The sequence below is a fragment of the Oncorhynchus gorbuscha genome, linkage group LG07, assembly GCF_021184085.1.
Source record: "Oncorhynchus gorbuscha isolate QuinsamMale2020 ecotype Even-year linkage group LG07, OgorEven_v1.0, whole genome shotgun sequence".
Lineage (NCBI taxonomy): Eukaryota > Metazoa > Chordata > Actinopteri > Salmoniformes > Salmonidae > Oncorhynchus > Oncorhynchus gorbuscha.
Genome location: NC_060179.1, coordinates 16,192,731 through 16,220,105, shown reverse-complemented (window position 1 = coordinate 16,220,105; position 27,375 = coordinate 16,192,731). Strand labels below are relative to the sequence as shown.

Below are 27,375 nucleotides of genomic sequence, written 5' to 3'. Positions count from 1 at the left end.
CCCCCCCCCCGTGTTTCGATTGTCCGTGAAGTATTTGTACCAGCTCCAGAAGTCTGATGCTGTATATTCCGTAACTAGTTGAGCTAAGTTCTTAAAAAGTCGTCTCCGAGAGATGAAGTAAACCGCGTGGTGTCTGTTCTCTGCTGTTTTGGCTAAAAGCGTGGAACGTGCATTTGCGCAGATATGGTGTGTGAGTGAAATCTTGCATCTCAAATATCTGGGGTGCTGCTAGAGGCAATGTCATTTGCTAAGTCTACCTTTAATGTGTAAGAACACCCACTGTCTTTCAAATGAATATGCATCATTATTGTGGCTGTTGAAATCAACTTCGTTAGAGACAAGTGCTTTAATTTACAGCGGCCGTAGCTCTCCAGTTGATAGGTTACATTTAGCCAAACACTTATCTTTGACCTTTGAAGAAACAACTTGACGTTGGACCCAAATAGCTTGCAAGTTAGCCTATAATAGGCTTAATGTTTGCTTATTTCATTAAACATGGGATTGTTGATAGGACTACATTGTCTTGATGCGCATTGGCAAAAGTTCACCTACGGAAAGGAAAGGGTTACTCCCTGTATTGACGTCAGAAGTCTGAGGGAGAAAGACACTTGCCCTGCCGCTCTGTAAACAGGAGAGGCAGGCTTGTCTGATAAGATTACACCAGCGACAGAGGAGGAGGTATATTTGAAGACCTCACTTTTAATACAAAACATACCTTCGGAGATGAGCAGCCTTTTGAAAGGGTTAAATGGAGCGACTATAGGGTTCCGGTGCTTTCCGTGGCACAATAGTATCGCGCGGTCTTTTATGTCGGAAGGGAGACGACAAAATACTGTACCTTGTTGGATTGACAACACTGTTGGGCAGGTAGCCTAAATCAGTTGCATATCTAGGCTACATTCAGTTGAACACGTTTAGACGTGCGGTTGCGAACACCGTTGTCTGTGGCCACTGGCCAGTCTGTCATTTCCGCGAGTTCAGTAAGCAGTTTCTAATGTAGCCCAGCCTACAGTTTTTGTAAGGAAGTAGCACATATGATTCGTTTTCAGCAAACTACACGAATACTGGTAGGTTATGCTATTACCCATTCCACGTGACATGTTTGTAGTTAACGATAGGGTTATTAAGTATAGAGTCAAATGGTAACCGCGAATCTTGACGCATGTAACGATACTTCGTATCAACTTTCAAGACGGTGACATTTTAACCAGGGCTTTAGGGTTAAGGCAGACAATCGTCTGCTACAGCATTCAGATAGCTTTTTTCGACTTCCCGATCGAATGTAGCCTAAGTCTATATGCATTCACTATTCCCTGGGTTAACTGAGGGGGAAAAAACATGGGCTTTATTTTCTAGGAACTTTTTAACAATTGAGGAAGGAAAGGCATTTACTCCACTGGCTGTTCTCTTGGCCAGAGCGGATGTGACATTTGATACGCACAAGTCTTCACGGACTGGTTGGCAGAAACACCAGTCTGTCGCCCCGCTGAGAGCCCATATCGGTAGCAGTGACCTCTGCGTAAAAGCGCATTGGAGACCACCGAGAAATAAACCACTCCCGTCTCCGGTTCGGATTTTCAATGACAGCCAATGCCACAGAGCTAATACGGAAGCACCCTACACGTTCCCTTCGCCTCCCTCGTTTGCAAGACTTCTCAGAGATATATACTAATGGTTCATTGGACAACAGAGCCGCGGGAAATAGGGGTGCTGCCCCATGAAAAACTGCACTGGGCTTGTATTAGTGGACCGATATAGGAGTCAAAATGATTTGTCAGTATTCAGCCATGATTACTACAAGTTTAGATAGCTGGCTCTACTAACTACCAATCTAAAAATGATGAACCAGTCCCTGCCACACATTTATCTATCTGCACCGCCATGAGAATAGGACACGCACACACCACTCATCTCCATCCCTTCCTGTTGGCTCGTTCCCCACAGGAGACTGATCACTTTCCAGGCTCCCTGGCTGTCCGTCATGAAGAAGCGAGCCAATAAGGCGTTGGAGCAGGATGAGCCTCTGTGCTGCTGTGAGTATGTGGACCGCCAGGGGGAGAGGAGCCATGTGGCAGCCTGCTGCTGTGACTGTGAGGACCTGGATGATGCCTGTGACAGGTGAGAGAGTGGCTTACCCATCTACGGCCAGTTACCTTCACACTCTTAGCTAATAGTTCTTCATCCAGTTTGGTATCACATCAGAAAGTGAATGTCTGCTTCTCTCCCTCAGATGGTTGAAAAAAGAGCCCCAGAAGGCCAACTCACTGTCCCATCTGGTTACTGTGATGACCGACCGCCTCCGTGTTCCCTGGTTCTGGGGTGGAGCCCGGCGTGTCGACCTATCGGTGCTCCCCCCACTGCTCCTACTTCCTGTCCTCCTACACGTCGCAGCCCTTCACTTCCTGTTGGGTATAGTTGTTCTGACTGCTCTACCGGTCCTGGTTCTATGGTACTACTATGTCACACACCGTAAGAAGGGCCGGACCCTGTTCTTCCTCAGCCTGGCCCTGTTCTCCCTGGGCTACATGTACTACCTCTTCCTCACCGAGGTCTTCCCCAGGGGGGATGTAGGGCTGACCCAGTTGGGCACAGTGACCTTGGGGGTGGCCCTGACTCTGGCCGCCCTTGTCCACACCAAGAGAGAACCTCGCTACGTATGGCCACACCCGGCTTACGTCCACAGCACAGTGACCCATCACAGCCCTCCACCGGACAGAGACCCCGGCCACAACGGGGTCGGGCAGGAAGTAATGCTTGCCAATCAGGGTAGTGGGTCGGAGCAGCAGGGCCAGGGGGTGGAGCAGATGGATAGTGGGCAGAGCAGGAACTGGTGCTCTGTGTGCAGGGTTTTGCGGCCCCCCAGGGCGGGACACTGCAGGATCTGTAACATCTGTGTCCTGAGGCTGGACCACCACTGTGTCTGGTGGGTCCCATTAAAACACCTCTGTCTGCCTGGACACACAGGAGGCTCATCTGTCAATTATTACACAGCCACGTCAAAGCAATGTCTCCGCAGTATCATGCCAGACCTAAGAAGCAATGTCTCAGCAATTATCAGTGACATTCTCTTGTCTCTGTCATCAGCCATAGGCCTGTGTGTCTGAGAAACTCACTGATCTGTAACACACACACAATCGTGCAAAAAAAATAACCTTCAAACCCTTTAGACGTGTGTGTGTTTGGTGTAATCATGGGTTCTAAGTACATCTTGCAGTTGAAGTCAGAAGTTTACATACACCTTAGCCAAATACATTTAAACTGTTTTTCGCAATTCCTGACATTTAAGGTCAGTTAAGATCACCACTTTATTTTAAGAATGTGAAATGTCCGAATAATAGTAGAGGGAATGATCTATTTAAACTTTTATTTCTTTCATCACATTCCCAGTGGATCAGAAGTTCACGCACTCAATTAGTATTTGGTAGCATTGCCTTTAAATTGTTTAACTTGGGTCAAACATTTAGGGTAGTCTTCCACAAGCTTCCCACAACAAGTTGGGCGAATTTTGGCACATTCCTCCTGACAGAGCTGGTGTAACTGAGTCAGGTTTGTAGGCCTCCATGATCACACACACTTTTTCAGTTCTGCCCACACATTTTCTATAGGATTAAGGTCGGGGCTTTGTGATGGCCACTCCAATACCTTGACTTTGCTGTCCTTAAGCCATTTTGCCACAACTTTGGAAGTATGCTTGAGGTCATTGTCCATTTGGAAGACCCATTTGCGACCAAGCTTAACGGGTCTCCATGATCACACACATGATTGATTTGGACTTTTTGCACCAAAGTACGTTCATCTCTAGGAGACAGAACGCGTCTCGGTATGACTGCTCCGTGGTCCCATGGTGTTTATATCTGCGTACTATTGTTTGTACAGATGAACGTGGTACCTTCAGGTGTTTGGAAATTGGTCCCAAGGATGAACCAGACTTGTGGAGGTCTTACAATTATTTTTCTGAAGTCTTGGCTGATTTCTTTTGATTTTCCCATGATGTCAAGCAAAGAGGCACTGAGTTTGAAGGTAGGCCTTGAAGTACAGGTACACCTCCAACTGACTCAAATTATGTCAATTAGCCTATCAGAAGCTTCTAAAGCCATTAGATACATTTCTGGAATTTTCTAAACTGTTTAAAGGCACAGTCAACTTGGTGTATGTAAACTTCTGACCCACTGGAATTGTGATACTGTGAATTATAAGTGAAATAATCTGTATGTAAACAAATGTTGGAAAAATTACTTGTGTCATGCACAAAGTAGATGTCCTAACCGACTTGCCAAAACTATAGTTTGTTAACAAGAAATTTGTGGAGTGGTTGAGACACGAGTTTTAATGACTCCAACCTAACTGTATGTAAACTTCCAACTTCAACTGTACATTATATTCATCTAGCAGCAGGTGCTCTCATCCAAATTAGTCAGCGCTGTACTGTGTGTGGTGTAACCCAATGATCTTAGTACAGTGTATTGGCTGTCTGTGTCTGTGTCATGTCAACACTGTGGTAGGATAAACAGCTGTGTGGGCCAGTCCAATCACCGCAGCTTCCTGTTGACACTCCTCCTCTTCCTGTTGACCTCTCTGTATGGGATCAGTCTGGTGCTACGCAGCGTGTGTCCTCAACAGCACCTTATCACCGCTCTGGTCTACTGCCCTGGCGTCTACAACCAGCACAGGTAACACACCATACATAATGCACACACACAAGCTGTTACATGCTGACCAGACCGCACGCGTGCATGTCAATTTTGTCCAACCACACCAGATACGATCAGGACACGCAGGTTGAAATATCATAAACTCTGAACCAATTATATTAATTTGGGGACAGGTCAAAAAGCATTAAATATTTATGGCAATTTAACCAGCTAGCTTGCTGTTGCTAGCTCATTTGTTCTGGTATATTAACATTGGGTGGCTATTTTACCTGAAATGCACAAGGTCCTCTACTCTGACAATTAATCCACAGATAAAAGGGTAAAAGTTTGTTTTGAGTAATATCTCCTTCATGCTTCTTCTTTGGACTTTATATGGCGGTTGGCAACCAATGTTAGGTGCATTACCACAACCGACTGGAGTGTGGACCTCAGTTCATCATTCAATCACACACGTGGGCATATGCTCCTAAAAACCAATGAGGAGATGGGAGAGGCAGAACTTGCAGCGCATCAAGCATCACAAATTGAACCAAGTTCTATTTTAGCGCCTGGCTATGTGGACGCTCGTTAACTCGCGTAAACAGTGTGGGTGCAATGATTGAATACCACGTATGTGTACATTTATTCTGCAACGCGTGAGACGCGAGCGGTGTAGTCAGCATGTTAGGCAATCAGAGGCTAAAATGAGGTGGTGTAGATCAATAGTGTCCTAAAATACCCACTGGCCGTAACCACGGTTTTAGTGAGGTCAGGGAGCGGGTTGAAAGTTGAAGCTCATTTACTGTATTTCTTTACAATTTAAACACTTTAAAATGCTATTTGGAGAACAGGAAACACAAGCAAAAATGACCCCAGTCATTATCACCTTGGCTGCTGTAGGCTCATTCACCACAGTCGAACATAACAAACAAACCACTTCGTAATTCCAATCCTGGTAACTCTAAGGGAACAAGTGTTTTTTATTTGCATCAAAGCAGTATTTTCTTTTGTCTGGGACACTTAAAGCTGTGATGTTTTTGAATAATTGGATATTTATAGGGGAAATGTAGGTTGATTGAAGTTTCTATAAGAGTCTTCATCATTATATTTTCCCCTACCTGCCCTCCTACTGACCCAGATTTACAGAGCAGTTACTGTGGCTCAGCATGGCTTTGTTGTGTAAGGGTAGATGTGTGTTTGCTGATAATGCTTGTTTTGTTGTTATGTGTGTAGTGTAACTGCCATTTTGTCTCCCACTCAGCACTGTAATAAATGTTATGTTGCTCAGATTTGTATATGTATAGCCCCTTCCCTCCCTCATGAGTGTTTTGTAGATCTGTGGAAACCAGATAGGTGGAATCTGTGTATTAAGGCTCCTCTTAGCCCATTGTTAACACATTTGGTTCCAAATAGAGGGTTTGGGCTAGGGGTTAGAGATGGTTTTCAGGAATGTATGAGTCATGTCCTCTATTCTGTGTGTATGTGTGTGTTCCAGCTCAGCGCTGTGTTTCACCTGTGCGTGGTATAGCTGCATAGTGACTAGTGGACTACTACACCTGCTGGTCCTGCAGCTCATCAATGTCAGCTACAATGTGACAGAGCGAGAGGCGCGCACCGCTCTCCGAGACAAGACTGCCCACAGTCTCTACTGGGGCCTTGTCGTTGACACAGGAGTCTACTCACATGGTTTCCGTGGCAACTGGGCAGAGTTCCTGACCATGGGAGAAGGTCCGGACGCCCCCTGGCCCAGCCTCATTGACCTGGTGTAGCTGACCATTGGAGAAGGCCCGGACACCCCCTGGCCCAGCCTCACTGACCTGGTGTAGCTGACCATTGGAGAAGGCCCGGATACCCCCTGGCCCAGCCTCACTGACCTGGTGTAGCTGACCATTGGAGAAGGCCCGGACACCCCCTGGCCCAGCCTCACTGACCTGGTGTAGCTGACCATTGGAGAAGGCCCGGACACCCCCTGGCCCAGCCTCACTGACCTGGGGTGCGTTCAACAAGGAAAATAGTTTGCGAACATTGGCTAATGTTAGCTAACATATTCCATTTGTTTTGTGTTAGCATTGACCATTCGCTAACGTTAGCTAACAGTCAGAAGGTAGTGTGCGGTGAACGTAAGTGTCGGTTTCAGGTCTTAACTGCCGCTACAAAATCAAGTGGCAATGTAGACTTTCTACTATATTTAGTAGGAGTAGCTAAGTCATTTTCAGTTTGAATACTGTCGCTAAAAAGCCACAGAAAATCATTACAAAAAGTTTCACTGTAACATTTTGGAATATTTATTCAACTCAAATTGTTACTCTGGCAACATGTTCACCGCAAACAGAATCTTTGTTGAACTCTCCTCAAGGTGTAGCTGAGCTGCTCAACAGCATAATGGCATCGTTACATGCTGACCAGACCGCTCGTGCGCATGTTGATTTTGTCCACCCACACCAGATGCGATCAGGACACGGAGATTGAAATATCAAGTAATCGCTCCTCCAGTTTTCAACTCTGGACTTTATATGGTGATTGGCAAACAACTTCAAGGTGCGTTACCACTACCGCTGAATCTCAGTTCATCGTTCAATCACCCAGTGGGTATATGCTCTTAAAAAACAATGAGGTGGGATTCATCAAGCGTCACAAATAGAACCAAGTTCTATTTTAGCGCCTGGCTACGCGTACGCTCGTGAGCAGTGTGGGTGCGATGATTGAATAACATGTATGTGTACATTGATTTTGTGACGCAAGCAGTGTGGTCAGCATGTTAGAAGTCATTGATCAATTGGACGATCCAGGTAGAAGTTGCCTACAGATCTAGAGTCATCTCTTACCCTCATACAATCTGACTTTAACCGTTAGGGGGAAGTACATAAAACTGAGCGTAGATCAGTCTGGGGGGGGCAACTTCACCCTACTCTGTGATAGAGGCGTCACTACAGGCCCTGGTTCGATCCCGGGCTGTATCACAACCGGCCATGATCGAGAGTCCCATAGGGTGGCGCGCAATTGGCCCACCATTGTAAATAAGAATTTGTTCTTAACTGACTTGCCTGGTTAAATAAATGAAAATAAATATGGACAAGAGTTGGAGGATGTGGCTGCTGTACTATCTTTCACCACCAGATGGCAGCATATCTCCACACCTCAGACTGTAAAGACATCTCCCTCTCTCCTGTTAATCAGTCTTCTACCTTGTCTGTCTGTATGTCCCCTCCCTATCTATTATGTCTTTCTGTTCTCCCCAGTCAGTCTTTCTGTCCTCTCCTTCCCTATTCTGTCTGGGACTGGGAGGGAGGCCGAGCCAGTCTGAAATCACAAGCCTTTGTTAAGGTGTCACAGTGATCGGTTCTGTTGTGAAGTAGCGCCCCCCACAATACCGTCCCTGAGCTGAACCATAGGCTACAATAACACACAACCACTTCTGTTAACTTTACTGACTGACAGCCTCAATCAAATCTCACCATCTCTACCCCTCTCTCTCTCTCCCTGACCTATTCTCCCATTCTAGTGCTGCAATTGCTCCGTGCACCTTTCATCCATCTCTCTCTCCATCGATCTGTCTCACGCTCCCTCTCTCTCTTCATTTTCCTCGCGCAATCTCTTTCCAGGGTCCTTCTACCATTCTCTCACTCTCTCCCTCCTCAGTTGAAGTGCCTTTGATGGGAGAGGTGACCAAACCACATGACCAAAATAAAATGAAGCCCTAGACGTTCCTTTCAACACTGACTAACACTCCTCAAGAAAGGAACAGCTGTTGTCACTATATGTTATTTTTATGTACAACAGTTCCTGTGAGCTTCAGAAGGAAACATAGGTTATGGGTATTTATCAAACCGCATCGTGTTGATACATCCCTGTGAAGATGAAGTGTTGTTGCATTAAACATCACATTTACATTTTAGTTATTTGCTTACAGAAGCAATTAGGATAAAGTGCCTTGCTCAAGGGAATATGGATTTTTCACCTAGTCAGCACAGGGATTCAAACCAGCAACCTTTGTTACTGGCCCAAAGCCCTTTTACATGTTCTGGCTCAGCTGAAAGCACCATGCTCTACCAACTGCGCTACACAGGACTTAAGAGAATAAAACAACAAAAGTACAGAGTTGTGGGAGAACAACTTCGACAGACTACCCACAGTGAGAATCGTTCATGGTGATATGAAAAACATTATGCTTTTTATTTTGTATGGCTTCAAGCTCTTGTCAAACTGCATCAAACTGTGACTTCAAAAATATTAAATAACCTGAATTTTAACTGCAATTTTAAATGAGTCATTGCTGTTACAAAAGTTTCCAAACTGTCTTCATTAAAACTTGTATCCACCTTTCTCAGGTAATGAAGGTAGACCAACAGCTGGTATGTGTGTGCTTGTTACAGCAGCAACTTAATTATCTGTTTTGGGTCCTATCCACTGATTTATCCTCTATGCAAGTATTCTCTGCCTGCCTGCCTGCCTGCCTGTCTTAGTGTACTGTACGTATGTCTACTCTACATGTGTGTGTCCTGTGGGTCACAGAGGGCCTTGTTCCCAGGTACAGTCCAGAGGAGAAGAGCAGAAGTCAGGGAGGACCTCTGCCACTCGGCGTCTCAGCTTCTCCCTCCTGGTCTCCCTCCCTCTCTCCTCACGCAGCCACCCCGGATACCGTCTCCAGGCTTGGAAACAGCTCCGCACCACCCGCCTGGGACAAGGACGGAGAGGAGAGAAACCAAGAGGGACAGACAGACATGCACAGAGAGGGGACAGAGAGAAGCAAACAGAACAACTTAGAAATCCCTTACAACAACAAGCGATTATATAGTCAGGTCCTACATACGGAGCATGTCTGCATCTTACACAGTAGGATCAGGTGGCTAGGACACGTGTCATGTTTCTAGGACAGGTGTCATGTTTCTAGGACAGGTGTCATGTTTCTAGGACACGTGTCATGTTTCTAGGACAGGTGTCATGTTTCTAGGACAGGTGTCATGTTTCTAGGACAGGTGTTATTTGTACAGGCAGTAAAGGCCCAGGTAAACACACCCACCTGGTACTGTGTTCCTGAGCCTGCTGCTCCCGATCCCAATCTGCCATCCTCTCCTGGGTCACGTGATCTAGCAGTCCAATCAGAGCCCTCTTCAGAGTATGCGTGCGCCAGAACCGCTCGGCCCGCCCTTCCAGAACCATGCAGTGATCCTTCAGCTGAGCCAGAACATGTAAAACAGAACGGGTCAGGCGTGGATAACGGGTCAGGGGTGGATAAGGGATAAGGAGTGGATAACGGATAAGGGGTGGATAACGGATAAGGGGTCAGGCGTGGATAACGGGTCAGGCGTGGATAACGGGTCAGGCGTGGATAACGGGTCAGGCGTGGATAACGGGTCAGGGGTGGATAACGGATAAGGGGTCAGGCGTGGATAAGGGGTCAGGCGTGGATAACGGGTCAGGTCTGGATAGTGGGTCAGGTCTGGATAGTGGGTCAGGTCTGGATAGTGGGTCAGGTGTGGATAACGGGTCAGGGGTGGATAAGGGTCAGGTCTGGATAGTGGGTCAGGGGTGGATAACGGGTCAGGCGTGGATAACGGGTCAGGTCTGGATAGTGGGTCAGGGGTGGATAACGGGTCAGGTCTGGATAGTGGGTCAGGGGTAGATAAGGGTCAGGTCTGGATAACAGGTCAGGGGTGGATAAGGGGTCAGGGGTGGATAACGGGTCAGGGGTGGATAACGGGTCAGGGGTGGATAACGGGTCAGGGGTGGATAACGGGTCAGGGGTGGATAGTGGGTCAGGGGTGGATAACGGGTCAGGTCTGGATAGTGGGTCAGGGGTAGATAAGGGTCAGGTCTGGATAACGGGTCAGGGGTGGATAAGGGGTCAGGTCTGGATACAGTACACAGGAATGTCCATATCAATAGGGACTGATATACCAAAGACTGCCCACCCCATCGCTATTAAACTGAGATCAGTATTAAAATGTATTTATGTTGGGAAAATTACAGAGTGGCCATTTGTATGCCTCAGTCTCTATTTGTGTGAGAGTTCGTGTGTATGCTTCTATGTATAGCTAGAGAACGCCTGATATCTCCAGGAGGGATAGGTTTCATTTTTGTCTTCATCTGTTGTCTAGCTAGCTAGGGCCATCTACTTTAGGTGCTGCCTCTCCCCAGGAGCCTACTTGGTGTGTGAACTGCTCACTGCTCATAACTAGCAGATGATTGTTGACACATCAACCAGGATGAAGGGGCAGGGCAATTTGTGACTGTTGTTTTGGTAATCAGTCGCTGTATTGGAGGGGGAGAGGTTTCTCCTCTGCACCTCGGCCCTGGTTTGTCAGCGGCGGTCATGTCAGTGGCAGTCTCATGGCCAAAACTAAGACTGCAGCCAAAACAATCCAGGCTGTATCACCACCGGCCATGATTGGGAGTCCTATAGCGCGGCATACAATTGGACCAGCGTCGTCCGGGTTAGGCCGGGGTAGGCTATCATTGTAAATAAGAATTTGTTCATAACGGACTTGCCTAGTTAAATAAAGGTTCAATTAAAAAATGCTGTTCTGCGGTGTTGTTCGAGGAAGGAAAGAAAGGCTCTACTCTTACTTGAGTATCTTACCTAGTTATTTTCAGAATAGTTAATTCTGCTCTTTTGTAGCTTTGTCAACTGTGTGTTATAATATGCCTGCTCTCCCTGTAGGTTTTTACAGATTCTCCCCATCCCTTGGCTGCAGCCCTTGTAATTTAGTGTACCCTGCGCACACAACCCATGAGGTATTCCTTGTCTCCGGCAGGGTTTGGACCTGCTGATCTGCGGTCAAGAATGCTGTGTTCATCTTAGTCTATGCTGCCCTTATTGACCCAGACAGAGACCTGGATCACCCCAGAGAATACTACTACTCCAGCTTCTCTCTCTTCATCTGACTACTTGTTCTCGCATAGTCCGAGACCGTCTGGTTGTCGTGGTGATGGCACAGGGCTACTCATTTTTCCTAAGTGGAGATTTTCTCTTTTCTCACTCACTCACTTGTCCATTTCTTCACTTGTCCACCGACTCGATCACCCATCAGGTGCCCTTAGAGAATTCCTCAATGAGCTTGACACCTTGATAAGCTCATTTCCTGACAATGGGCTCACCACTCTTATTGGGCGACTTCAACCTCCCAACGTCTGGCTTCGATTAATTTATTTCCACCTGTTTCTTTCCCTTCCTTGCCTCTTTTGACCTCAGCCTTTCCCAGTCCCCTCAAACTCATAAGGCAGGCAATACGCTTGACCTCATCGATACTAGAGGCTGTTTGCCTACTGATCTAATGAAACACCCCTCCCCTCTACCTTCTCTTCTTTTGTATCTGCTGCTGAAGCCACTTTCTATCACTCTAAATGTAAAGCTTCTGCCTCTAACCTTAGGGAACTCTTATCCACCTTCTCTCTCCTTAATCGTCCACCCCCTACTCCTCCCTCTCTGCAGCTGACCACTTTGAAAAGAAGGTTGACGACATCCGCTCATCATTCACTCAGCCTATTGAGTCCACTGGTCCCACTCACACAGAACTACCCTACGCTTTGACCTCTTTCTCCCCTCTCTCTCCAGATGAAATACTGTGACTAGTGAGGTCTGGCCATCCGACATGCCAGCTCGACCCCATCCCAGACCATCTCTGGAGATCTTCAAGACCGGTTTCTCAACCAAGACTCCTCTTCTCTGTGTCACGGAGGCCATCCGCACTGCCAAAGCGTACTTTCTCTCCTCTGTTTTCATCCTCCTAGATCTATCTGCTGCCTTTGACCTTCTGAACCATCAGATCCTCCTCTCCACCTTCTCACAACTGGGCATCTCAGACTCTGCATCCTACCCGGCAGACCGTTCCTACCAGGTGACGTGGAGAGGATCTGTGTCTGCACCACACTCCCACTACTGGTGTCCCCCAGGGCTCGGTTCTAGACACTCTCCTCTTCTCTCTACACCAAGTCACTAGGCTCCGTCATATCCTCACATTGTATCTCCTATCAATGTTATGCAGATGACACTCAACTACTTTTCTCCTTCACTAAAATGTACTTTTTGGTCAACCAGCCAATGTTTCTAAAACAAATTTATTACTAGTAAGAAGTAATGGGATATTGCTTAATCATTAGGTGAGACAAATGTTCGTTCAGCTGCCACTTTAAGGGATGGGCCATTACCGTGGTAACTTGGTCACTTGTTTGTCTGTGATGAAAAAATCTCAGACTGCGACGTCTTCCTAGCAGCAGACAGTTGTCGCAGACTCAAACCTGACATTGAACAACCTAGCGTGTGAATATAAAAGTCACACTTTAGTAGCCTTTCAGGTCAATTGGACCAACTTCTACATGTGGGCTTTGGATTGGAAAAAAAAACGGTTCCCAAATTCTCTGTAACCACCCACCAACATGGCTGGTGAAATAGACATTCTTACCCACCAATGACAAACTCTACCCACATTTGGCGGGTGTTCATTTCCCACCTTGCTTCTGACACACATCTCTGCGTGCCTGGCAGATATCTCTGCATGGATGGCGGCTCATCACCTCAAACTCAACGGAGCTGCTCTTCCTCCCGGGGAAGGCCTGCCTGCTCCATGACCTCACCATCATGGTTGACAACTCTACAGGGTCCCCCTCCTGGAGTGCAAAAAACCTTGGCTTGACCCTGGACAACACCCTGTTGTTCTCTGCAAACACCAACGCAGTGACTCGCTCCTACAGATTCATGCTCTACAACATCTGTAGAGTACAACCCTACCTCACACAGGAAGCAGTGCAGGTCCTTATCCAGGCACTTGTCATCTCCCATCTGGACTACTGCAACTCGCTGTTGGCTGGGCTCCCCACTTGTGCCATTAAACCCCTGCAAAACGCTGCAGCACACCTGGTGTTCAACCTTCCCAAGTTCTCTCATGTCAGCCCGCTCCTCCTCACACTCCACTGACTTCCAGTTGAAGCTTGCATCCACTACAAGACCATGGTGCTTACCTGCGGAACAGCAAGAGGAACTGCACCTTCCGACCTTCAGGCTATGGTCAAACCCTACACCCCAACCCGAGTACTCCGTTCTGTCACCTCAGGTCTCTTAGCCCTCCCACCCCTACGGGAGGGCAGCTCCCGCTCAGCCCAGTCCAAGTTCTTCTCTCTCCTGACACCCCAATGATGGAACCAGCTTCCCCATGAATCTAGGACAGCAGAGTCCCTGCCCATCTTCATAAAACATCTGAAACGCTACCTCTCAAAGAGTATCTTAAATAATCCCACTGCACCCCCCTGAAAACCCACCCAAGACACTTGACTCTCTTCCCCCTTACTAGTTCTGACTTTGTTGATAGCTACGTTATTGAGGAAACATTTACTTACAATGACTGAAATGTGGGTTTCCGACCTAGCTACTTAAGATGAATGCACTCACTGTAAGTCGCTCTGGACAAGCACGTCTGCTAAATGATGTGCGTTTGTGTGTGTGGTGTTCATACACTCACCCTTTTCCAGTTGACCAGGCTCCTCCGTAGCAGGATGTGTTGATGCAGTTGGTCAGCAGAGGCCCATTTCTGAGCCAGGGACTCGCCTGCTACCTGCTGCCAGGACAGCGTGCACCGTCTCAGGAGAGACTGCCTGTGATGAGCCCTGGCCAGCTGGAAGGGAATGAAAAGAATACTGCGTATGCATGCACACCTATTCACAGGTAACAAACAATGGCATGGTACAAAAGGATAAGGAACCTGCATGCCATTGAGGCGGACATGGTGAACATATATTGAGAAATTGACAGTACAATTTGACATTTATTTCCAACTCATGGTCTTTAAAGAAGATAGGACTTTGACCACAGGTAAATAAAGAGAATAGAGTTGTTGGGAGTCGAGGTAAAGTCGAGGTAAACCAGTAGCAGAATAGAACATGGAATGAGCTGTTCAGCTGCTCAAGATTGTATACAGTAAATTGGAAGTGAACATGTTGCTGAGCACAGGACTCTGCTGAGGGGATGACATCTCATAATAATGGCCAGAAGGGAGTGAATGGAATGGCACCAAGCACATGTAAACTGTTTAATACCATTCCACCTATTCCGCTCCAGCCATTACCATGAGCCTGTCCTCCCCAATTAAGGTGCCACCAATCTCCTGTACAGCTGAGATGTTACACCATCCATCTTAATGTCACTTGAACATCAATCATTCTTCTCCTCCAACCCCTCTTCTCACTCTCTTCCTGTACCCCTCTCCTCTAGCATCTCTCTTCCTGTACCCCTCTCCTCTAGCCTCTCTCTCTTCCTGTACCCCTCTCTTCTAGCCTCGCTCTTCCTGTACCCCTCTCTTCTAGCCTCTCGATCTTCCTGTACCCCTCTCTTCTAGCCTCTCTCTTCCTGTACCCCTCTCTTCTAGCCTCTCTCTCTTCCTGTACCCCTCTCTTCTAGCCTCTCGCTCTTCCTGTACCCCTCTCTTCCAGCCTCTCTCTTCCTGTACCCCTCTCCTCTAGCCTCTCTCTCTTCCTGTACCCCTCTTCTAGCCTCACTCTTCATGTACCCCTCTCTTCTAGCCTCACTCTTCCTGTACCCCTCTCTTCTAGCCTCTCTTCCTGCACCCCTCTCTTCTAGCCTCTCTTCCTGCACCCCTCTCTTCTAGCCTCTCTCTTCCTGCACCCCTCTCTTCTAGCCTCTCTCTTCCTGTACCCCTCTCTTCTAGCCTCTCTCTTCCTGTACCCCTCTCATCTAGACTCTCTCTCTTCCTGTACCCCCTCCTCCTCTCTCTCTCTTCCTGTACCCCTCTCCTCTAGCCTCTCTCTCTCTTCCTGTACCCCTCTCCTCTAGCCTCTCTCTCTCTTCCTGTACCCCTCTCCTCTAGCCTCTCTCTCTCTTCCTGTACCCCTCTCCTCTAGCCTCTCTCTCTCTTCCTGTACCCCTCTCCTCTAGCCTCTCTCTCTCTCTTCCTGTACCCCTCTCCTCTAGCCTCTCTCTCTCTCTTCCTGTACCCCTCTCCTCTAGCCTCTCTCTCTCTTTCCTGTACCCCTCTCCTCTAGCCTCTCTCTCTCTCTTCCTGTACCCCTCTCCTCTAGCCTCTCTCTCTCTCTTCCTGTACCCCTCTCCTCTAGCCTCTCTCTCTCTCTTCCTGTACCCCTCTCCTCTAGCCTCTCTCTCTCTCTTCCTGTACCCCTCTCCTCTAGCCTCTCTCTCTCTTCCTGTACCCCTCTCCTCTAGCCTCTCTCTCTCTTCCTGTACCCCTCTCCTCTAGCATCTTTCCATCTCTCTGCCAGTTCAATTTGTCCTACTGGTTCTAACAAACAGGTAGTCAAGCAGGTGCTCATAAACAGAATACTGTAAACATAATTCCAGCTCTGAGCGTGATGTCTGTGATTAGGGTGTATGTGCATTTGGTTTAAGATGTTGTGTGTGTGTGCCATATTTCCATTGGAATTATGGGAGGGTTTGTTGGTATCTGAATCACACATTTAAAACCTGTAGTTGTTTAGATAAATAGTCTATGTCTGTTTGTGTATTTGAGTGTAGCTGTGAATACATGTGTGTATTTGAGTGTAGCTGTGAATACATGTGTGTATTTGAGTGTAGCTGTGAATACATGTGTGTATTTGAGTGTAGCTGTGAATACATGTGTGTATTTGAGTGTAGCTGTGAATACATGTGTGTATTTGAGTGTAGCTGTGAATACATGTGTGTATTTTTATTTTATCCCCTTTTCTCCCCAATTTTGTGGTATCCAATTGTTGTTGGTTTTTATTGCTACTAAATTGTCTCATCGCGGGAGAGACGAAGGTTGAAAGTCATGCGTCCTCCGATACACAACCCAGCACCAAGCCAAACTGCTTCTAAACACAGCGCGCATCCAACCCGCACCAATGTGTCGGAGGAAACACCGTGCACCTGGCAACCTTGGTTACCGTGCACTGCGCCCGGCCCGCCACAGGAGTTGCTGGTGTGCGATGAGACAAGGATATCCCTACCGTCCAAGCCCTCCCTAACCCGGACGACGCTAGGCCAATTGTGCATCGTCCCACGGACCTCCCGGTCGCGGCCGGTTGCGACAGAGCCTGGGCGTGAACCCAGGGTCTGGTGGCACAGCTGGCAGTGCCCTTAACCACTGCGCCACCTGTAAGGCCCTCTTCTGAGCTGAAAGGCTGAGGGAGACTGAGCCTCTTCTGAGTTCAGAGGTCCCCATGGACCAGAACTGGGCAGCTGTCAGCTCAGTGCTCTATCAGGCAGCGGCCCACTCCATTGGCCACAGAGGTAGGAAACATCAGGACTGGTTCGATGAGAACTCGGACACCATCACAATCTTACTGGACAATATGCGCACAGGGCTACTCAACAGCCCTTCGCCAGCAATGGAGACCATCACGCAAGGAAGTGCAAACACTCGTGTGCTCTGCAGAACAAAGGGTGGACGAAAAAGGCACAATCTCTACATCTCCACTAAAGCTATCAATGGTCCTAGAAGTTGCTCCATCACCCCCTGAAGACATGGTCTGACTCTCTTGAAGGACCAAAATCAGATCCTGTTGAGGTTCGGCTGACCATTTTGAAGCACTACTTAACCAGCGCTCTCCAACAGACCACTCCATCCTGGAAGAACTGCCTGTCCATCCATCCACCCATTTCAAAACCTCAACCATTTGCCAACCTTCCAAGAGGTGTTAGCAGCTCAAGAACAACATACAGCCATGCATGTCCCCACAGACTGAGACCTACAGACTTAGACCTACTACCATGCCTGTTCCCGCCAACACAGACTGAGACATACAGCCATGCCTGTCCCCACCAACACAGACATACAGCCATGCCTGTCCCCACCAACACAGACATACAGCCATGCCTGTTCCCGCCAACACAGACTGAGACATACAGCCATGCCTGTCCCCACCAACACAGACTGAGACATACAGCCATGCCTGTCCCCACCAACACAGACTGAGACATACAGCCATGCCTGTCCCCACCAACACAGACTGAGACATACAGCCATGCCTGTTCCCACCAACACAGACTGAGACATACAGCCATGCCTGTCCCCACCAACACACATACAGACTGACATACTACCATGCCTGTCCCCACCAACAGACATACTACCATGCCTGTTCCCGCCAACACAGACATACAGACTGAGACATACAGCCATGCCTGTCCCCACCAACAGACATAGACTGAGACATACAGCTATGCCTATGCCTGTCCCCACCAACAGACATACTACCATGCCTGTCCCCACCAACAGACATACAGCCATGCCTGTCCCCACCAACAGACATACAGCCATGCCTGTCCCCACCAACAGACATACAGCCATGCCTGTCCCCACCAACAGACATACAGCCATGCCTGTCCCCACCAACAGACATACAGCCATGCTTGTCCCCACCAACAGACATACAGACTGAGACATACTACCATGCCTGTCGCCACCAACACAGACTGAGACACACAGACCGAGACACACAGACTGAGACATACTACCATGCCTGTCCCCACCAACACAGAATGAGACATACTACCATGCCTGTCCCCACCAACACAGAATGAGACATACAGACTGAGACATACTACCATGCCTGTCCCCACCAACACAGAATGAGACATACAGACAGACATACTACCATGCCTGTCCCCACCAACACAGAATGAGACATACAGACTGAGACATACAGCCATGCCTGTCCCCACCAACACAGAATGAGACATACAGCCATGCCTGTCCCCACCAACACAGACTGAGACATACTACCATGCCTGTCCCCACCAACACAGAATGAGACATACAGACAGACATACTACCATGCCTGTCCCCACCAACACAGACTGAGACATACTACCATGCCTGTCCCCACCAACACAGAATGAGACATACAGACTGAGACATACAGCCATGCCTGTCCCCACCAACACAGAATGAGACATACAGACTGAGACATACAGCCATGCCTGTCCCCACCAACACAGAATGAGACATACAGCCATGCCTGTCCCCACCAACACAGACTGAGACATACTACCATGCCTGTCCCCACCAACACAGAATGAGACATACAGACAGACATACTACCATGCCTGTCCCCACCAACACAGACTGAGACATACTACCATGCCTGTCCCCACCAACACAGACTGCACATGCCCCAACTGCAATGAAGTGTGTGGATCTCAGATTGGACTCTACAGCCACCAAAGAATTCACTGTTAACTCTGAAATGGAAGTCATCATCGGATACGATGGACTCCCATAAGCGAATACAATATGGTGTCTGCCGTGTTTGATTGGCTGTCCTGAGCTATGTGACTCTAGGGGAGAGTGTGTGAGTGTGTGTTGAGTCTCTCTGTGCAGACCCTGCATGGGGCCAGTTGATTGGTCGAGGCCGACAGTGCCAGTGATTACCTGAGTGTTGGCTTGGCTCTGGGCGACTAGGCGTTTCCATGGCTCCAGGCCTCGCCGTAGTACAAGAGTTCTGTGGTAGTGTTGCTGGGCCTGGGTCTGGAGCTGCTGGTCTCGCTCCAACCTCCACTGTTTCTCCTGCTCCCTCTGAATACACACACAGTCAGTCAGGCACACACACACACACACAATCAGTCAGACACACAGACACACAGTCAGACACAGTCAGACAGACACACAGTCAGACAGAGACACATTCACACACACACAGGTACTTACTGTGTTAATGTGTAGCTGCTTTATGTACACATGGTTCTGTTTTATAAATGTGATTAAGCTGCTAGTATCAGAACTAGGAACCATTTTCAAGAGCTTCTAAATGTCTAGTTAGATCTGACCATCAAGCTGTGTCAGTGTGATGTAAGGCCAACATTATCACACATGACATTGACCAACCATTGCATCAATGCTTTGAACAGCTACCATCAAAACATCACTACAGATCTAAGGGAATAAAAATTGAATGTTCAATGTGTTTCCATTGCATTTTCAACTCTAGCGATAGTTGTCACAAAAACTGTTACGCTAAATAGCAAATGTGCCTACTCTGGTCTTCTGTCTGCATTTACAACATTGTACTGAAGCGTCCTGTTTCATCACAGCTGTTGTGATTTTTATTATAAATGTATGTTATGACTTGCATAAAGACTGGATGGAAATGTGGTTACTGTCACATTTCTTTTGTCTTTTATGGCTTTGTTTCGGGGGAAAAAATGTCATTTTCCTTGACAGAATAATTATTCTCATCTGATTGCATTTGACAGATATTACTTTCACCACTAGAGGGCAATTGGATGATTTCTGTGGGTCTGTCCTCCCTAAATGGACTGTTTTTGTGCTTGGCAGTTCTCAGCTGTTAGCAGCCAATGGCTAGCAGTTACTGGTGATTTAAAAACTGAGGATTCTCTTCTCTCAAGTCATTGCTAAATTATTTAATATAACAAATCAAACATTAAACCTCAAACAATTCATGGTATCCTCGTAAACAATTAATTTAAAATAAAAAATAATAAAATGAAGACTCAGTGTTTATTTGCTCAAATGTGTGCCGTTGCCCAGCTATTAAAAGGGACAGACGTTTAAGTTTAACGTTATATTATGTTATTATTATGTATTGCATACGTGTTAATGACATCTATGTGTATATATACTGAACAAAAATATAAAATGCAAACATTTCTATGATTTTAGTGAGTTAGAGTTCATTTAAGGAAATCAGTCAATTGAAATTAATTCATTAGGCCCTTATCTTTGGATTTTACATGACTAGGCAAACCAGGCCCACCCATTGGGGAGCCAGGCCCAGCCAATCAGAATGAGGTTTTCCCCACAAAAGGGTTTTACTACAGACAGAAATACTCCTCAGTTTCATCAGCTGTCTGGGTGGCTGCTACCAGACGATCCCGCAAATGAAGAAGCTGGATGTGGAGGTCCTGGGCTGGAGTGGTTACACGTGGTCTGTGGTTGTGAGGCCGTACTGCCAAATTCTCTAAAACGATGTTGGAGGCAGCTTATGGTAGAGAAATGAACATTCAATTATCTGGCAACAGCTCTGGTAGACCTTCCTGCAGTCAGCATGCCAATTGCACGCTCTCTCAAAACTTGAGACATCTCTGGCATTGTGGGACAAAACTGCACATTTTAAAGTGGCCATTTATTGTCCCCAGCACAAGGTGCACCTTTGTAATGATTATGCTGTATAGCCAGCTTCTTGATATGCCACACCTGTTAGGTGGATGAATTATCTTGGCAAAGGAGAAATGCTCACTAACAGGGACATGAACACAACATTTTAGAGAAAAGCTTTTTGGGACCTTTTATTTCAGCTCATGAAACATGGGACCAACCCTTTAGATGTTGCATTTATATTTCAGTATGTGTTTCTGTCCCTGTGATTGCAATACATAATATCTGGGTCCGTATGTATCCAGCGTCACAGAGTAGGCGTGCTGATCTTGGATCTAAAGTCCTAAATACACTCTCAGTGGAAGTGGAAGCTTTTTTTCAAATACGCCTTTCAACTTGAAAGTTGTCCCCAGTACAGTTCCACTGTAAACATTGCGTCACCTCTCTCTCTTGTCTCTTCTCCTCCTTCCTCCTTTCCACTGCTCTACGTTTCTCATCCTCCTCCTCCCTCTGCCTCTCCTTCACTGCTGTTTTCAGCTGGGCCTGAGAAGAGAAGAAAGTTTAATGTAATGCTTCCTAGCACACTTCCCCAGACTCTCTCCAGTGGACTGCACACACACTCTCCTGCAAAGAGGTTCATTGTCCCCAATAACTTTATATATACTTCAATAGCCTCTCTAATTCCCAGCCTCTATTGACCTATCTGAACAACACCAAACTATTCCATATCCCCCACTGGCCTGAACATTCTCACCAGCCTCTCCTCCTCCTTCTTTCTCTTCAGCTCCTCCACCTCCCTCCTGCGCTCCGCTCGCTGACGAGCACGTTCCTCCATGGCTGAGAAGGGGAGAGAGAGAGAGACCAATAGGATAACCTTTTTGGTTCCAGGTAGAACTATTTTGGGTTCCATTTCCTGTAGAACACTCTTTGGAAAGGGTCCTACCTGAAACCAAAAGGGGTTCTTCAAAGGGTTCTCCTATGGGGACAGCCGAAGAACCCTTTTTGGTTCTAGATAGCACCTTTTTCTAATGTACATACAGTGCATTCGGAAAGTATTCAGACCCCATGACTTTTTGCACATTTTGTTACGGCTTATTGGTTAAATTATTTTTCCCATAATCTACACATGGTACCCCATAATGACAAAGCGAAAACAAGTTTTTAGAAATGTCTGCAAATGTATTAAAAATAAAAAACAGATACATTATTTATATAAGTAGTCAGACACTTTGCAATGAAACTCGAAATTGAGCTCAGGTGCATCCTGTTTCCATTTGTTCCTCCTCCTCCTCCTTTCCATTTTCTCCGAATCCTCCTCCTCCCCCAGACTGGCTCTGGTTTACTCCTCGGCTCCGCCGACTGCTCCAAGTGCCCCCCCCTCTGTGGTCGCCTTGACTCCTCGTATCGTCGCCTTTCCTCCTGTGCTATCGCCACCTGCTACCATGGCAGGGTCTTGTCCTCTGCCATTACCTCCTCCCAGGTCCAGGATGTCCTCCACTCATCTTTCTCCCAGGTCCAGGATGTCCTCCACTCATCTTTCTCCCAGGTCCAGGATGTCCTCCACTCATCTTTCTCCCAGGCCCAGGATGTCCTCCACTCATCTTTCTCCCAGGTCCAAGATGTCCTCCACTCATCTTTCTCCCAGGTCCAGGATGTCCTCCACTCATCTTTCTCCCGGGCCCAGGATGTCCTCCACTCATCTTTCTCCCGGGCCCAGGATGTCCTCCACTCATCTTTCTCCCGGGTCCAGGATGTCCTCCACTCATCTTTCTCCCAGGTCCAGGATGTCCTCCAGTCATCTTTCTCCCGGGCCCAGGATGTCCGCTCCTCATTCACACGCTGCTTGGTCCTTATTATTCTGTCACGTTCGTCATATTGATGAGACCAAGGCGCAGCGTGATAAGCATACATTCTTCTTTTAGTTAAGGAATAAACACTAAACAAACTAACAAAGAAACAAAACGAACGTGAAGCTATATAACACCAGTGCTGACAGGCAACTACACATTGACAATAACCCACCAAACCAAAATGGAAAGTGGCAACATAACTAGGATCACCAATCAGAGACAACGATAAACAGCTGTCTCTGATTGGGAACCAATTCAGGCCACCATAGACCTACAAATACCTACCGTAGACATACAAAAACCCCATAGATATAGAAAAACCCCTAGATAAGACAAAAAACACAACCACCCTCGTCACACCCTGACCTGACCAAAATAATACATAAAACATAGATAACTACGGTCAGGGTGTGACACCATTGATCATCCTTGAGATGTTTCTACAAATTAATTGGAGTCCACCTGTGGTAAATTAAATGGAAAGGCACACACCTGTCTATATAAGGCCACACAGTTGACAGTGGATGTCAGAGAAAAAACCTAGCCATGAGGTTGAAGGAATTGCCCGTAGAGCTCCGAGACAGGATTGTGTCGAGGCACAGATTGGGGAAGGATACCAAAACATTTCTGCAGCATTGAAGGTCCCCAAGAACACACCGGCCTCCCTCATTCTTAAATGGAAGAAGTTTGGAAACAGCAAGACTCTTCCTAGAGCTGGCCCCCCGGCCAAACTGAGCATTCAGGGGAGAAGGGCCTTGGTCAGGGAGGTGACCAAGAACCCGTTGGTCACTCTGACAGACCTACAGAGTTCCTTTGTGGAGATGGGAGAACTGTCCAGAATGACAACTATTTCTGCAGCACTCCACCAATCAGGCCTTTATTGTAGAGTGGCCAGACGGAAGCCACTCCTCAGTTAAAAGCACATGACAGCCCGCTTGGAGTTTGCCAAAAAGCACCTAAAGACTATCAGACCATGAGAAACAAGATTCTCTGGTCTGATGAAACCAAGATTGAACTATTTGGCCTAAATGACATGCGTCACATCTAGAGGAAACCTGGCACCATCCCTATGGTGAAGCATGGTGGTGGCAGCTTCATACTGTGGGGATGTTTTTCAGCGACAGGAAGACTAGTCAGGTTCGAGGGAAAGGTACAAAGAGATCCTTGATGAAAACCTGCTCCAGATCGCTCGGGACCTCAGACTGGGGCAAAGGTTCGTCTTTTAACAGGCCAACAACCCTAAGCACACAGCCAAGACAACGCAGGAGTGGCTTCGGGACAAGTCTCTGAATGTCCTTGAGTGGCCTGGACTTGAACCCGATCAAACATCTCTAGAGAAACCTGAAAATAGCTTAGCAGTGACGCTCCCTGTCCAACCTGACAGAGCTTGAGATTATCTGCAGAGAGGTATGGAGAAACTCCCCAAACACAGGTATGCCAAGCTTATAGCATCATACCAAAGAAGGCTCGAGACTGAAATCGCTGCCAAAGGTGCTTCAACAAAGTACTGAGTAAAGGGTCTGAATACTTACAGTATCAGTGAAAAGTTTGGACACACCTATTCATTCAAGGGTTTTTCCTACATTGTAGAATAATAGTGAAGACATCAATGCTATGAATTAACACATGGAATCATGTAGTAATATTTTAGATCCTTCAAGACGGTTGGAAAAGCATTCCAAATGAAGCTGGTTGAGAGAATGCCAGGAGTACAAAGCTGTCATCAAGGCAAAGGGTGGCTACTTTGAAGAATCTCAAATGTAAAATATATTTAGATTTGTTTACTACGTGATTCCATGTGTGTTATTTCATAGATATGATGTTGTCACTATTCTACAATAAAGAAAAAATAAAGAAAAACCCTGGAATAAGTAGGTGTGTCTCAACTTTTGACTGGTACAGTTTTGTATTTTTAAGAAATATGCAAAAATGTCTAAAACCCTGTTTTTGGTTTTTCATTATGGGGCATTGTGTGTAGAGTGAGGGGGGAATAAACAATTTAATACATTTTAGAATAAGGCTGTAACGTAATAAAATATGGGGAAAGTCAAGGGGTTTGAATACTTTCCGAATGCACTGTACATTTGTGGTGTATTGTTCCAAAGGAGAATGTGTGTTTGACAGAGCAAGAGACAGTGTGTGTGTGTGTGTGTGTGTGTGTGTGTGTGAGAGAGAGAAAGAGAGTATCTACAGGCCTTGCCCCTGCTCTCGCCACGGCCCTTCTATTCCTATGTATAGGAAACTTCAGCCAAACAGAGTAACAGAGACTCTTTATTCCTCCAAGTACGCTAGCTACGGCTCTATACATCTACGGCTCTATACATCTACGGCTCTATACATCTACGGCTCTATACATCCCACTCACGGACATGAAATACTTTTGATCCTCTTTCCTATTATTCTCCACGACAACATAGACCATTGTGTGATCAACCATCTGGAAACTATTTCTCTGTGTGTGTGTGTGTGTGTGTGTGTGTGTGTGTGTGTGTGTGTGTGTGTGTGTGTGTGTGTGTGTGTGTGTGTGTGTGTGTGTGTTTTAGCTCTACTCAGAGCTTAACATGGAGGTGAATGTGCTGACTGACCCATGACGGTGGGATGACGACAGGGCTGACGGACAGCTGGTTTCCTGTAGGCCGAGAAACGGCCATCGTTCCTCCGAGCGACACTTCCAGCCCTGAAACACAGAATATCACCCAGAAACACACATTAAATATTCACTCTCTAATATAGATCTACTCTATTCCCAATTTACCAGACTGACCCAACCAGCCCTGCACCTACTCGCTCCCTGCACACTGCTTGCTCTGTATCCCCACTCTGCTCATGGTAGCTCTGAGTGAGTGAGTATCCATAGCAACGGCTCCGCTTGGGCTGCTCTGCTCAATTATGAGACATGAGAGAGCAGTGGAGCTGTAAGCTACTCTTCATCACACTGAACTTTGTGAAATAATCTCTCCTGTCGTATATTTGAAGAGGTTGAAGCACTTGTGACACCATGTTATGATCTTAGTCATAACAAGTCTCCGACCACTACCTTGTATCCTTTTCCCTCTCGCTCTCATCCAACACCTCCCACACTGCCCCTACTCGGATGGTATCGCGCCGTCCCAACCTTCGCTCTCTCTCCCCCGCTACTCTCTCCTCTTCCATCCTATCATCTCTTCCCTCTGCTCAAACCTTCTCCAACCTATCTCCTGATTCTGCCTCCTCAACCCTCCTCTCCTCCCTCTCTGCATCCTTTGACTCTCTATGTCCCCTATCCTCCAGGCCGGCTCGGTCCTCCCCTCCCGCTCCGTGGCTCGATGACTCATTGCGAGCTCACAGAACAGGGCTCCGGGCAGACGAGCGGAAATGGAGGAAAACTCGCCTCCCTGCGGACCTGGCATCCTTTCACTCCCTCCTCTCTACATTTTCCTCCTCTGTCTCTGCTGCTAAAGCCACTTTCTACCACGCTAAATTCCAAGCATCTGCCTCTAACCCTAGGAAGCTCTTTGCCACCTTCTCCTCCCTCCGGAATCCTCCTCCTCCTCCCCCCCTCCTCCCTCTCTGCAGATGACTTCGTCAACCATTTTGAAAAGAAGGTCGACGACATCCGATCCTCGTTTGCTAAGTCAAACGACACCGCTGGTTCTGCTCACACTGCCCTACCCTGTGCTCTGACCTCTTTCTCCCCTCTCTCTCCAGATGAAATCTCGCGTCTTGTGACGGCCGGCCGCCCAACAACCTGCCCGCTTGACCCTATCCCCTCCTCTCTTCTCCAGACCATTTCCGGAGACCTTCTCCCTTACCTCACCTCGCTCATCAACTCATCCCTGACCGCTGGCTACGTCCCTTCCGTCTTCAAGAGAGCGAGAGTTGCACCCCTTCTGAAAAAACCTACACTCGATCCCTCCGATGTCAACAATTACAGACCAGTATCCCTTATTTCTTTTCTCTCCAAAACTCTTGAACGTGCCGTCCTTGGCCAGCTCTCCCGCTATCTCTCTCTGAATGACCTTCTTGATCCAAATCAGTCAGGTTTCAAGACTAGTCATTCAACTGAGACTGCTCTCCTCTGTATCACGGAGGCGCTCCGCACTGCTAAAGCTAACTCTCTCTCCTCTGCTCTCATCCTTCTAGATCTATCGGCTGCCTTCGATACTGTGAACCATCAGATCCTCCTCTCCACCCTCTCAGAGTTGGGCATCTCCGGCGCGGCCCACGCTTGGATTGCGTCCTACCTGACAGGTCGCTCCTACCAGGTGGCGTGGCGAGAATCTGTCTCCTCACCACGCGCTCTCACCACTGGTGTCCCCCAGGGCTCTGTTCTAGGCCCTCTCCTATTCTCGCTATACACCAAGTCACTTGGCTCTGTCATAACCTCACATGGTCTCTCCTATCATTGCTATGCAGACGACACACAATTAATCTTCTCCTTTCCCCCTTCTGACAACCAGGTGGCGAATCGCATCTCTGCATGTCTGGCAGACATATCAGTGTGGATGACGGATCACCACCTCAAGCTGAACCTCGGCAAGACGGAGCTGCTCTTCCTCCCGGGGAAGGACTGCCCGTTCCATGATCTCGCCATCACGGTTGACAACTCCATTGTGTCCTCCTCCCAGAGCGCTAAGAACCTTGGCGTGATCCTGGACAACACCCTGTCGTTCTCAACCAACATCAAGGCGGTGGCCCGTTCCTGTAGGTTCATGCTCTACAACATCCGCAGAGTACGACCCTGCCTCACACAGGAAGCGGCGCAGGTCCTAATCCAGGCACTTGTCATCTCCCGTCTGGATTACTGCAACTCTCTGTTGGCTGGGCTCCCTGCCTGTGCCATTAAACCCCTTCAACTCATCCAGAACGCCGCAG

At 47.6% G+C, this 27,375-nt stretch overlaps 2 protein-coding genes across 6 annotated transcripts in view; one reads left to right on the top strand and one right to left on the bottom strand.

Annotated features, from left to right (window-relative positions):
- Window positions 1–585: 585 nt before the first annotated feature.
- On the top strand, window positions 586–8,887 carry LOC124039540 (palmitoyltransferase ZDHHC23-B-like). Of its 5 annotated transcripts, none has more exons than XM_046355626.1 (5): window positions 586–678; window positions 1,945–2,118; window positions 2,231–2,923; window positions 4,503–4,670; window positions 6,127–8,887. In XM_046355626.1, exons 2-5 carry the CDS (start codon window positions 1,982–1,984, stop codon window positions 6,398–6,400), a joined length of 1,272 nt encoding a protein of 423 aa, XP_046211582.1. In that variant the 5' UTR covers window positions 586–678; window positions 1,945–1,981; the 3' UTR covers window positions 6,401–8,887. The 5 variants fall into 5 exon arrangements, with proteins under 5 accessions (XP_046211582.1, XP_046211583.1, XP_046211581.1 ...); XM_046355627.1 differs by lacking the exon at window positions 586–678 and adding an exon at window positions 685–867; XM_046355625.1 differs by lacking the exon at window positions 586–678 and adding an exon at window positions 685–1,067.
- LOC124039539 (coiled-coil domain-containing protein 191-like) overlaps window positions 6,562–27,375 on the bottom strand; it is a 42,872-nt gene continuing 22,058 nt past the window's right edge. The window contains 7 exon segments of the mRNA XM_046355621.1: window positions 6,562–9,306; window positions 9,652–9,806; window positions 14,087–14,239; window positions 18,989–19,132; window positions 21,113–21,214; window positions 21,426–21,508; window positions 25,107–25,198. Of these exon segments, the coding sequence (XP_046211577.1) occupies window positions 9,138–9,306; window positions 9,652–9,806; window positions 14,087–14,239; window positions 18,989–19,132; window positions 21,113–21,214; window positions 21,426–21,508; window positions 25,107–25,198 (898 nt within the window). The 3' untranslated portion in view covers window positions 6,562–9,137.

Bases quoted from the DNA above. Each gene is read 5' to 3' on its own strand.
- LOC124039540 (XM_046355622.1), top strand. From the start codon at position 1,718: ATGAAAAACTGCACTGGGCTTGTATTAGTGGACCGATATAGGAGTCAA. The intron at 1,774-1,944 runs GTCAGTATTCAG...CGTTCCCCACAG, and splicing joins TATAGGAGTCAAAATGATTT to GAGACTGATCACTTTCCAGG. The intron at 4,671-6,126 runs GTAACACACCAT...TGTGTGTTCCAG, and splicing joins GGCGTCTACAACCAGCACAG to CTCAGCGCTGTGTTTCACCT.